Genomic DNA, 12,478 nt, shown 5'->3' on the forward strand with positions numbered 1-12,478 from the left:
CACAGTAGAATACAATACATTTAATTCATACAGGAATGCAAACTGCAACATTAGACTAGACAATATCAATGATTATACAGACCTTTTTCATCAGACATGACCATCCCATTCTGCAGAGACTCATCACCAGAGGGCTTTCGTCTGAAATGTATATTTAGAAGCAGAGATTCGCAAGCTTAGTTATAGATTAATGGGTAAGATTATTTGGCTAATACAGAATACAATATCAAATCATATTTTTTTTCTTATTGGTTGTACACTTTTAAGTCTTATGGCCTCTTTTCATAGTGGAGGAAGGATCTCACTTTGACAGTATTGTGTTTGTTTGTAAAATCTTTAGTGATTTTTCTTGTACAGTATATAAGTGAATGGTCACTTATACCAATATGAAGAACACCAGATTGAGAGATTTTCTCTTTATCTGTAACCAGAATTAAATCAATAATAGATGAAGACTGATTGCCTATTCTGGTAAAATCTTTTATAACCTGTGTAAAACTGAACATGTTAATAAAAGACTTTAGAGATTTTAATAAAACACATTTTGAATCCTTTGTAACATCCGTGTTAAAATCACCTAAAAGTATACATTCTTTCTCAATAAAACAAGAATTTGATGAGCACACATTTTCTAAAATATCATAAAAGTTAGACTGTTTGTGGGGGTCTGTAGAGACAACCGTATATAAAAGGTTTAGTTTTAGGCAAAAGTATCTCAATCCAAAGAGTTTCAAGTTCATCATGAAAAATATCATCCAGTGAATTAAATGCCAAATCACTTCTGATGTACACATATATACCACCTCCTTGTCTGTTTCTATCTTTTCTTTTGAGAATTTAATTATTAATATGTATTTCTGAGTCAAAAATAGTTTCATCAAGCCATGATTCTGTTACACATATGCAGGCTGCTCGACAGTTTCTGGCTAAAATACTAATTCGTCATTTTTTTGGGAGGAGGCTCCTGATGTTTAGATGAATAAAATGAAGTCCCCGCTTTTCAAAACAACGGAAATTATTTGTAGATTCTTCTGGGTCACTAGCCATGGGACCAGGGCACGGATGTATATCACCACATAACAACAAATAAACAAGAACGGTATTGCTACTTTTTGAATTATAAGCATATTTTTTTTTTATTATGTATTTTTCTGTTTCTTCTGAACATGTTGATAGCTTGTAACAAAATTATCATAGACTGTAAGCTGTAATCACATTCCTGGTCTCTTCATCACAGTAAAACACACTTATCAAATCACAATGGCTTATACAATTTGCAATTCTATTAGCAGCTAAGAATAATATCAACAGAAGTCCAAAAACATCCATTTTAGCTTCACTGATTGTTCCAGAGAACACTTGATAAATTTAGTGGTATGATACCTTCCAATGTCTGGTCCTGGTTATTGTTGAAAACACTATGAATAATATATATTGAGTTTGCACAATATGCAGCGTAAACGCCATATAAGTTGAAACTATTTATTGACTGGGTAAACCTCTTCTTAATGGATAATGATCTGATATTGTCTAATAGCGTCTCCCCATCGTGAACCGAAGTGGGTGGGGTGCTGGTTACCAGGTAGATATCAGTTTATATGGACATATGTATTCAACTAAATGTCTGTACACAATTAAACCGTTTCTTTGATTATAAAAAAGATAAAAGTCTGTGTAAAATACTGTGTAAAATACTTGTAAAACTATAAAATTAGCATTTTTTTCAGAACAGGAAGTAAACAAAGTTGTGCCTCGCTAGGTTACACACCACCGTGCATAGTACAATGATTGGTTTCATGTTTCAGTAGGTAGACTGTCGTAAGATTTATGAGAATATGTTTTAGACAGAACCTCGTGTTTCAAGAGTAATGAAAAGTGTAAGTTATATATTTAGAGTCATCCGTCTGACAGACCGACTTGGTTGATATAGATTCAGAATACACGTAGTTAATGATGATACATTAGTTTGTATAAATGCAAAGGAACTATATAATGAAAGTAGAAGAAACTAGTAGTACATCAAGTTGATAGACTAGAATGAAACGCATTCAGAAAGCATAGAATGAGCAGATGTTGTATAAACTTAAGTAAGCCTGTAATTTGAACAGAAAATGTATTGGCAGGTAAAACAAATGGAAAATAATGTTTACCTTCTTTTCACGAGACAAACGATAATACCGATAATCAGTATCAACACAAGGACACCTCCGCCTGCTGCAGAACCTATAATGATTATATCTTTATTGTCTTTCTGTGATTTATGCTCCCCATCATTAGGCTCTCCCGTAGTGTCTGTGACGGAACTGGTTGAACTGGGCTGCGAAGTGCCTGTTATAATGTATCGATGCTTTAAGCCACAACTGTGGTGTGTGAAAGTATTTCTTAGACAATCAGGTTCTTGTTTTATTAAATATAGATGTCAATTTAGACAAATGAACATGGTCGATAATTTACACTAAATTATAATACGTTTCAAAGAAGCAACGAAATCTTAACTTTTGTCTTTTTTGTGGACAAGTAAATGTAACAGTGTTTTGTTTTAAATTTTAATGACCTACGACACAGATTGTTCACATATTTTATTGGAGATTTAACTATAGACAAACCTCATGTGATTGCAGGATTAGCTGTTATATTGATGAAAATAAAAGAACATCATTTTGTTAATAGAAAATCCTTTGTGAGGAAGGTAAGTTTTGAAATAAACATCAGACTGAATTATTTGACATTAGTATATCCATATTTAAGATGCTTCAAATTAAACTTTCGTGCACTGATTACCGTATAAGTACTTTTTTTCTGCGGGAACTTTATTTCTGCGTTTTCTGCGGAAGACAACAAGACCGCAGATTTAAAATCCGCAGAAAATGTTGTCCTGACATGCCGTTACGATGATACAAGCCGCCATTATAATCCGGTTAAGTATAAGACAATGTCCGATAGCGTTATCGGCTTTGTCCCACACCACATGTAGCCGAAGGCCGACGAAGCAAGTTTAAAAAATATAGTAGTAACGGTAATATAATAGAACTGTTTTGTTATTGTTTTGCTGTTGAATAATCATAATAAAACCATCAAATTTGTTGTGATTTTCGTTCACTATTGAGCAGTCAACTGTCAGTTTCAGTTTTCTTAAATTATGTGATAAACACAATCCATTGTATCCTTTGTGTCTATTGTTAACCGATCCGTCTGGTGACGGTCATATTTGCCATTATTTGTATGGGACTTGAAAAAGGCGTGATTAACAAAAATATCATACCGTTACAATGCAGAGATGAGAATGTTTGCAAAAGCATTTTCTTGTCTGCTTGGCATGACTGTATTTATTTTTTTCGTGTGTTTTTATTTAACACTCAACATTATGTGATGATGACGATGTCACATTAGTATTCGTCAACTTTTATTTTCAATCCGAAAGCCAGCATAACTGTCAAAATAACAACAAAATAAGTACCTGTCTATTTGAAATTAATGAAACAATCGGTGAATACAGAACCGCAGAAATGAATCCAATCAACGTGAGAAGGAAGACACCGCAGAAATAAAGTACGCAGAAATTAATACCACCTCATTTTTGAAAAAATCGCAGAATTTTAAGCCCGCAGAAATAAGTACTTATACGGTATTTAAACTATCGACATATGTGTTTAAAAACATTTGGCGTGTAATTGGGGAGAATGTGAATCTTATTCTGGACCTTTATAGTGGCTTTAATTATTAATTATTAAAATCTTTAAAGATGATTTCTTCAACCAAAAACAGGTAAACTTAGAAATCCGGTTACGAACGCGATATATTTACAATTCTTAAAAGAGGAACAATATATGACTCAAACGATGCCTGACATACTTTAAAAACATGAAAACAAGTAAATAACGTAATTATGAAATACGTGAACACATGTTTGATATTAATTGCATAGTTTTTTTAAAAGTCAAGATATGTGGTTGTATTTTTATATTATGATTATGAAGGATACTTTTGTGGTTTTAGCACCACCAAAACTTTAAGAGACTGATGTCAACTGGTGTCACAAAATTGTTAAGGCAATATTTTTAATACCTTCAGATTTCACAGTTGTTCGGCTTGTAACAGTAGTATCGCATTTGTCTCCGCTATATCCGTCCTTACATCCATGTTTACATGTCCCGTTACTTCTCTCGCACATTAGAATGCTATTATTGCAACCGTTTGAACAAGGTTGGTCACAATCAGGACCCCAGAAATTACGTTCACATCCATTCAAACAATATCCATCATTTAGTCTACACGTTTGTTTGCCTTCTTCTGTTATACATGACGGATTGCAAGCCACATTACAGCTAACAGTGAAAAAGTCACCTTTACACTGATGACAAATGTGTCCATTACTTTTATCGCATGTCAAACATTTATCAGAACACTTTCCAGAACATCTTTCACCCGTCCATCCAGCATTACAACTTCCTACGCATATTCCATTGTCATCACAATGAGAAGAACATCCTTGAGAACAGCTTGTTGTATTTGGTATGCATATTTTGCCATTAAATCTATATCCTTCAGAACAATCTGTGCACTTCAAATCGCCATCAAGGATCTTGCAGTTATTGCAGTTTTGAATAGCACAGTAACTTGAACAGTTTGATCCTAATGAGCAACTAATACAGTGAACAAAAATTTTTAAATTTGAATGAAATTGATACAAATGAAAACCGTCATTACAAATCTGACATGTTCTTGCATCATTACAGTATCTACAATCAGTCGGACATGTCTCACACTTTAAATCAGATTCATAATATCCTTGTTTACATCCATGCGTGCATCCACGAAAATCACAAAGATCACCCTTACAAACACTACAATTAAATTGACATCGTGGGCCGTACAGCCCAGATTTACACTGAATGCAATAGCCAGTGTCATACTCGCATTCCCTATTATAACATTTATCTACGCAGGTGAACTGGCATTGGTTGACTGAACCCCATTTACCTGGTTTGCATGAAGTACAATTAGAAAATTCGTTACAACTGGTGCAGTCTTCAGGACAAGGAATACAGACATTGACGGGTAAAAAATATGAAGATTCACATTTCAAGCATGTTGAACCGGAACAGGAAGTGCAGCCTACTGAACATTCTGAAATGTATACATTAATGGTATTCATAATTATAACCAATCAATATGTATTTATATTGTCTGAACTTCTGTCACTGCTAATAAACAGTACAGTACGAATTTGTTTAACAAAACTATCAATAAAGATGTCAAATGCTATTTCATTATTGGTTTAAGCATTTTAGTATAAGACTCTGTTAGATTAATGTTATCAAGTAATTAATTTTAATCTATAGCATATTGTAGAAACATTTACAAAAAATATATATAACCTTTGTATAGATAATATTCATAAGTAGTATTCTTATCCGAGAGATTGAATGCACTTCATGACAATTTCCAACCATTTTGCATCATTTTTCATGCGTTTCACTCTCTGTGGTTTATACACTTGAAATAAGTTTTAGCAAATGTCGACTCACCAGTTAGTACAGCATCCGTGAAAAGTGTCAAAAGTAATACTATTGTACGTAACCCTCGTGTCATTCTCCAATGTTTTACTCTAAAATATGCAAAATATTGGGCTTTGTCAACATCTGCCAAACTGTATTCATGTAACTATGTAACTACTAAGTGAAAGCTGTGCATAATGTCATTTATATATAAAAGATACCAGTACCCATACGTATTCATGCAGTTTCAATTTCAATTTTTGAAATGAGAATAAAAAGTACTCTCAACTTCAATGAAATGTTCAGTGAGCAAGATAAATTTACCTAAATGATATTTACGATTTAAAATACATTATAAATAAAAATATTTTTCATATAACATCAATATTATATTCTTACCTGCGCTAATTCCAGGGTATTGTATCTAAAACCATGATAAAGCTTCTATATTTTAAACTACAGCAATATTATAATACTAACAAGCTTTCAGTACACTTGAGAACACATTTTAAACTTCCCTTTAGAATACCTATAACATATAAATGTAATAAATGGTTGCGGTAATGGGAACGCTTGAATGAGTGGGATAAATATTTCTATTTTAAGAAAAATACCCGACGCCTACTGGTTAAAGTATTATGCTATACATTTATCGCTTAATAATAAAACTCTTTAAATTTAAACAGGTTATGAGTTTGATTTCTTTCTTCAACAAGTTGCGGGCTTAACATGAGCACTTTTTGAATTGTTTCTGATTTACCATATAGAGAAGATTTGTAAGTCATTTATCTTAATTAAAAAATATATTGAAAGCAACATCTTGAATGTATACAAATAGGTCAGTCAGAGCAAAAAATCGAAACCTAGAAATCTTCTAGCACTCAAAGACCCCTAACCACAGATCATACTGTTTCTATCCCTCACTCACACTACAATGCAAAGAAAATAGAAGAATGCGGAAATGTGTAGTAAACAGACCGATAATCAGCAAATGGTGATAAACAAAGGCATCCGAAACATTGTTTCATTTGTAGAATATTTCGATATAGATATAATAAGTAGAAAGGATTTTTAATTGGTATTCTTTGTTTCTTGAATTGTTGATCCATCACATTAATGAACAGACCACCAGTACAATTAAAAATGCAAAACAATGTGCGAGAATCAATCAGGGCTTCGTGATGATCCTGTAATTTAAAAGCCATTTTGAATACTCATACGATAAACATTAGTTCTTTTTACACGACTTTTATATTTTCCTATTGTTCCCATGGAAACGTCACTGGTTGTGAGACTCATTAGATCAGGTACCAGGTCACTTTCTAACCGTCTTACTTTATAAAATTGTATGATACCACTTACATTTTAATGTTTCATTTGTTGTAAAAAATCTAACTTTTCATAAATTGCCTCCAACCAAAAGTAATCATCGTGTTTTCAGTCTTATAAGTTTGTTATTTTTCCGCAATTTTCTTAACAGTGATCGAATTGAAAGGAAAAACAAAAGTAAATGTTATGAAGATCATACAGATGTTTGCTGTTTTGAGGAACCATTTAACTCTTTTCATTAAACGTCTATTTATTTTTAATTGATATGCTTAAACCACTTTTTATAAAACTTTAAATACATAAGATCGGTCTGATATTTCCATGACAATGAACATAGTAGATCTATTATTTTGCATCCTGTTACTTTAAATAATTTTGCAGAAGAATAAAAAATATTCTTCTGTTCCGTTTTCACCTTTAGCATTTTTGTCTTCTTCTTCTATAGTAATGGCTAACGTCCATTACTGAAACATTATGGCCATCTAAAGACCTTCATATTTAACGAGAAAGCAAGCTTGCAGGAAAAATATTAAAGCATCCGAAAATCAGCTATTACATATACGTTTATTCTAATTTTATAGTAATATTTCAGATGTCCAGTAATTGCAAGATGTCAAAATTGACCTGCTCAATGTAAACACCGATGCATTTTATTAGACCCGCCCGTAGGTAGAGCGACGGTCTACGGATCGCGGGGTCGTGAGTTCGATCCTCGGGCTGGGCGTATGTTCTCCGTGACTATTTGATAAACGGCATTGTGTCTGAAATCCTTAGTCCTCCACCTCTGATCCATGTGGGAAAGTTGGCAGTTACTTGCGGAGAACAGGTTTGTACTTGTACAGAATCCAGGAACACCGTTACATGACTGAAATACTGTTGAAAAACGGCGTTAAACCCAAAACAAACAAAACATTTTATTAAATATCTTATCTAAACCCGTTGAATTAAACCATTCGTATGACTTCTTTCAGGTATAATAGTAGATTATTGCTGACTTGAAACGTATATTATATAACATAACTAATAAATGCAACCCTACATCTACCCGATAATTTACTTTCCACAATACCGCGAACTTCATCGTTCGATATCATTTCAATAACCAGTAGTTCGCTAATTTGCGATTACCACAACTAAATCACATTGAGTTTGATGCAGTATAAAAGCAATTCATGCCGTCCGCATATACAACAAATTCTTTGTTTAGAATCGACCTCATTACTCCCATCTATTGAAATTATTAAAGCAAGTATTTAAGTACAGATGCTATCCATTCGTGGAATCTGCATTACAACTTTATAGACTAGTAATTTACTTGAAGACTAACTCATGTATACTAATATCAACACAACCCTCAGAGCAAGTCCGGTTACTAAACGGATCACAGAATTCTTTATCATATTAAATCGACCAACAACATCACAAGTTTCGTGATCTTGCACTTTTAACATGAGGTATTATACACGAGGTTTCAACTGTCTGTGTACTAATATACTTTGCTACTACCTCATTTGCATGCCTAAACATTTATTATTGTTATTATTATTATTATTATTATTATTATTATTATTATTATACTAGATTTGTTGAGCGCCCTTTTCATATATACGTTCAATGGCGCTTTACAATTAAACATGTGACATATCACAGACATGTAGGAAACTCACAAAAACATGACATATACAATCATAAAAACAACTTCAAGTGAAACTCAAGTCTTGCAGAATACACACATAGAATGAAAATAACCCTTAAAATGTGACATGATGAAATAAAGGATGAATTGCCAATTGAGCTAATTATATGATGAATTGTACAGTAAAGCGATCTGTATGACTTGCCGTAGTTCTGTATCACAAAAATAAGCACAGCATATTTATTATGGGTAGAAACGGTCACAGTTGGTATCTATGTGTTGTAGAAAATTTTGAAAAGGTGTCTTTTCAGAGCTCTTTTGAATGAATTTAGTGATGATTTTTTTCTGAGATTGGCAGGGAGAGAATTTCATAGTTTTGCGGCGGCAACTCTGAAACTTCTATCACCGTAGGAAACCAGTCGACTTTTTTGTGGCACAAGGTTGTTGCTGCACTTGCTAATCTCAGATTTCTAGTTGGCACGTAAACCTCCAGTAAGTCTCTCATATACACCGGCGACTGTCCATGCAAGGCCTTGAATGTTTGAATGAGAATTTTGTATTTGATTCTATCTTGTATTTAAAGCCAGTGAAGATCTTTAAGGATTGGTGTTATATGTTCAAAACGGGTTGTTTTCGTAATAAGACGGGCAGTTGTGTTTTGAACATGTTGCAGTTTGCTCGTTGTTGATTTTGGCACGCCATACAACAGAGCATTGCAGTAATTTAATCGTGAGGTCACAAGCGAGTTTATAAGGATTTTGGTAGCATCAGTTGTCAAATATGGTCGAATGTGACCAATTTGTCCTATTTGGCCATAGCATGTTCGAGTAACCGAATTAACATTATGGTCCATGTGCATATTCGAATCAGGCGTAGCACCAAGGTTTCAAACAGTTTTTGATGGTCTTATGCTCGAGTCGCCAACTTTCAGTTCTAGATTTTCAATATGGTTGGAGTGTTTTTGACTCGAAAAAAGAATTACTTCAGTTTTGTCTGCATTCAATTTTAACATGTTTGAATTTATCCATGAGATGATCTCTTTTAGGCATTGTTCAACTCGCGTGATTGTGGCTGCCTTTGATGCTTGGCCAACTGGTTTAAACGATAGATAGAGTTGGGAGTCATCTGCATAAAAATGGTGGTTTAGATCGTGGTTTCTACAGATGGACCCGACTGGTTTAGTGTACATCGTGTAGAAATTTGGACCTAGAACAGATCCGTGAGGAACACTGAATTTCATAAGGACCGGTTCAGAGAGTTTGTCATCGATACATGCTGTTTGGTAGCGGTCTGTTAGATATGATGCCACCCATTGAAGAGGTTTATCAGCGAATCCAAAGTTAAATTCGAGTCTATGAAGAAGGGTGTTATGTTCAATGGTGTCGAATGCAGCCGACAGATCCAACATCACAAGTACTGTGACGTCACCTTTGTCTAGGGATTCGAGAATGTCGTTCTGAACTTTTATCAATGCAGTTTCAGTTGAATGAAATTTTCTGTACGCTGACTGGTTTATTTCATGTAATTGGTTGTTTGACAAATGTTCCCCAATTCTTCTGTTTACCACTTTTTCGAGGATTTTTGAGAGGTATGGCAGATTGGAAACATATCTGTGATTCTTGAGTGTGTCCTGGTCAAGACTTGGCATTTTTAACAATGGTCTTATTCGTGATGTTTTAAATGATTTTGGCACGATTGCACTTTGTAGAGAGATGTTAACAATTTTCATCAATATTGGGAGAAGTTCGTTTATACACGATTTCAAGAGCCATGCAGGAAGAGGGTCTAATTCACATGACTTATTAGCTTTTTCACCTGTTACTCTGTTGCTGGACTGAAACTAGCCAAACGCGCAGTATCACATAGTTCTATGCGTCCGTCTTCTGGAGTTACTGATTCACTCTGATTCTAGATCTGATTGTTTCTATTTTATCGATGGAGAAATCGCTGAACTCCTGTGCTAGTACTTCTGGGCTCTTGCTTGATGGAAGTGCAACTTCGCTCGGACCGTTCAATAAATGTTTCGTTATTTTGAACAAACTTTTTGGTCTCGTTCACTTGATTCTACTTTCTCTGAGTAATAATAAATTCTTGCCTTTTTTTTAACATTTTGTTAACGATTGCGCATTGATTTCTATACATTAAGTGGTCAACGGTGAGTCTTGAAGTCTGCCATTTACGTTCTAGTTTACGCTTTAACTGTTTGGCATCGTGGAGCTCCTTCGTGAACCAGGGACAAGATGGTCTTAATGTGATGGTATTTGAACACAAAGGCGCATGATTGTCAATTAAAGCTGAAAGTTCACTATTGTATGATGAGACATCGAACGGAGTGTCCTGTATGTCATAGTTTTCTTTACCGGAAGGGTTTTCGCGGCAAGTGCATTAAACATTACTGCGAAGTGGTCCTTGGCTATTTTTCCAGAGCTATCTGATAATCCAGGATAAGTCACTACTATTGCCGATACTGTTTTATCCATGTCTCTGGTGATGACCACGTCTAGGGTATGACCGGGGACGTGGTTGGGCCCTTTCACATGTTGATACATGCCACAATATTGTAACACACTGTTAAATCTGATGGTGTCACGATCAGAAAGAATGTCTAAATGAAAATTCAGATCGCCAGTTATAATGATATTCTTGTCAACTGCGGCATATTTTGGTAAGAAATCTGGCCAATCGGTATCCAGAAAATCATAACGTCCATGAGCAATTTGTTGTTGTTGATACTTACATTACACTCAATATGTTCTGAGTTCTGATTGTTTCTAATGTTGAAAATGTATTATCACTAGTTGAAGAGACTATTTTTACATCTTTCACCGATCTATAAATCAGGGCCACCCCACCTCCCCGCTTACTACAAGGGCGTGGCACATGCTTGATTTTTTACCCATCAGGTAACAATTCACCTAGACATGCTTTATCGATGAAGGTGTCTAATCATGTCTCTGTCACAACAATAAGATCTAGATCATTCGAGAGTATAACGTCACAGAAGGATGTCGTCTTGGTTTTCAATGATCTTTTGTTTATGCAACACATTTTTATATTTTTCTGGCCTTTAACTATTGTTTGAGATTCATATTTTATGTGGGATATATTCATTGTCCTTCTAGATTCCAGCACTTCTTTGTTGAATTTTTGTTTATGCTTTGATCTGTATGTTGATGTTACAGTTGTAAGTGCCTCATGTAATGTTCTAATATTGCCCAGATTGATCCATTGATTGATATCCCAATTACGTGTAAGTTGATTATGACAACCTCTGGCAGATCTGTATATCAAAATATCATAATCCTTTAGAATTTTCAATGTTTCTTTGTCCGGTCGTGAAAACCTTCCGGGTATGTTTTCCAATTTCAATAATTGGTCTCTATTATATTCTATAAAGCACATTATGTTATGTTATTAGCACATTTCTCAGAAAGAAGTTACTAGTCCATCCAACAGAGCTACCTAAACATATTCACTGTCATACCAATAAGTAGAGCATTCTCCAGAATAGATGTTGGTATTTGGTATGGATGTATCACCTTTGAATCCAAGGCAATTTGTTCATAGAGTCACATGGAACTTGTGCTGATTGCGACCTTAAAAACACGTTAATTCAAACACATGGAACAAAGTCGTGCGTATGCATGCAATTGATAGAAATGAAAAATGGCATATTACTGAACCATTACAATGTTTCTTAGTATGTCGATTCATAGCTAAAGCAACTTAAACCGAATACTTAGTAGATCAGTAAAACAAAACAAATACATTCTAAAATATGTAATTTAATATGTGGATGTACATGGTAAGAAAACTTAAGATGTGTGCATTTTACATCAGATACATATACTCAGCAAAACGAATCTTTCTATACTACAAATGTATATTCTTTGGATTTTCTCTGATGTGGTTAAATACTTGCTACTTTAACAGAACTAAAATTTGCATTTGATTTTCTTTCTGCAAATAAACATGTGATTGTTTTCATTCCTAAGATTTTTTTTTAATTTAAATT

The 12,478-nt window shown here is 34.2% G+C and overlaps 2 protein-coding genes across 2 annotated transcripts in view; both read right to left on the reverse strand.

The window, feature by feature from the left end:
• Positions 1-12,478, reverse strand: part of LOC128546241 (receptor-type tyrosine-protein phosphatase kappa-like) — a 185,572-nt gene that overhangs the window by 19,846 nt on the left and 153,248 nt on the right. The gene's annotated exons all lie outside the window — the stretch shown is intronic.
• LOC128550500 (protein draper-like) lies at positions 66-6,016 on the reverse strand. Its single transcript, XM_053529701.1, has 5 exons — positions 5,898-6,016; positions 5,529-5,608; positions 4,066-5,127; positions 2,151-2,328; positions 66-141 (listed from the first exon to the last, which is right to left on the reverse strand). The coding sequence occupies exons 2-5, from the start codon at positions 5,590-5,592 to the stop codon at positions 66-68; spliced, it is 1,380 nt and encodes a 459-aa protein (XP_053385676.1). The 5' UTR covers positions 5,593-5,608; positions 5,898-6,016.

Source organism: Mercenaria mercenaria, chromosome 18 (genome assembly GCF_021730395.1).
Source record: "Mercenaria mercenaria strain notata chromosome 18, MADL_Memer_1, whole genome shotgun sequence".
NCBI classification, from domain to species: Eukaryota; Metazoa; Mollusca; class Bivalvia; order Venerida; family Veneridae; genus Mercenaria; species Mercenaria mercenaria.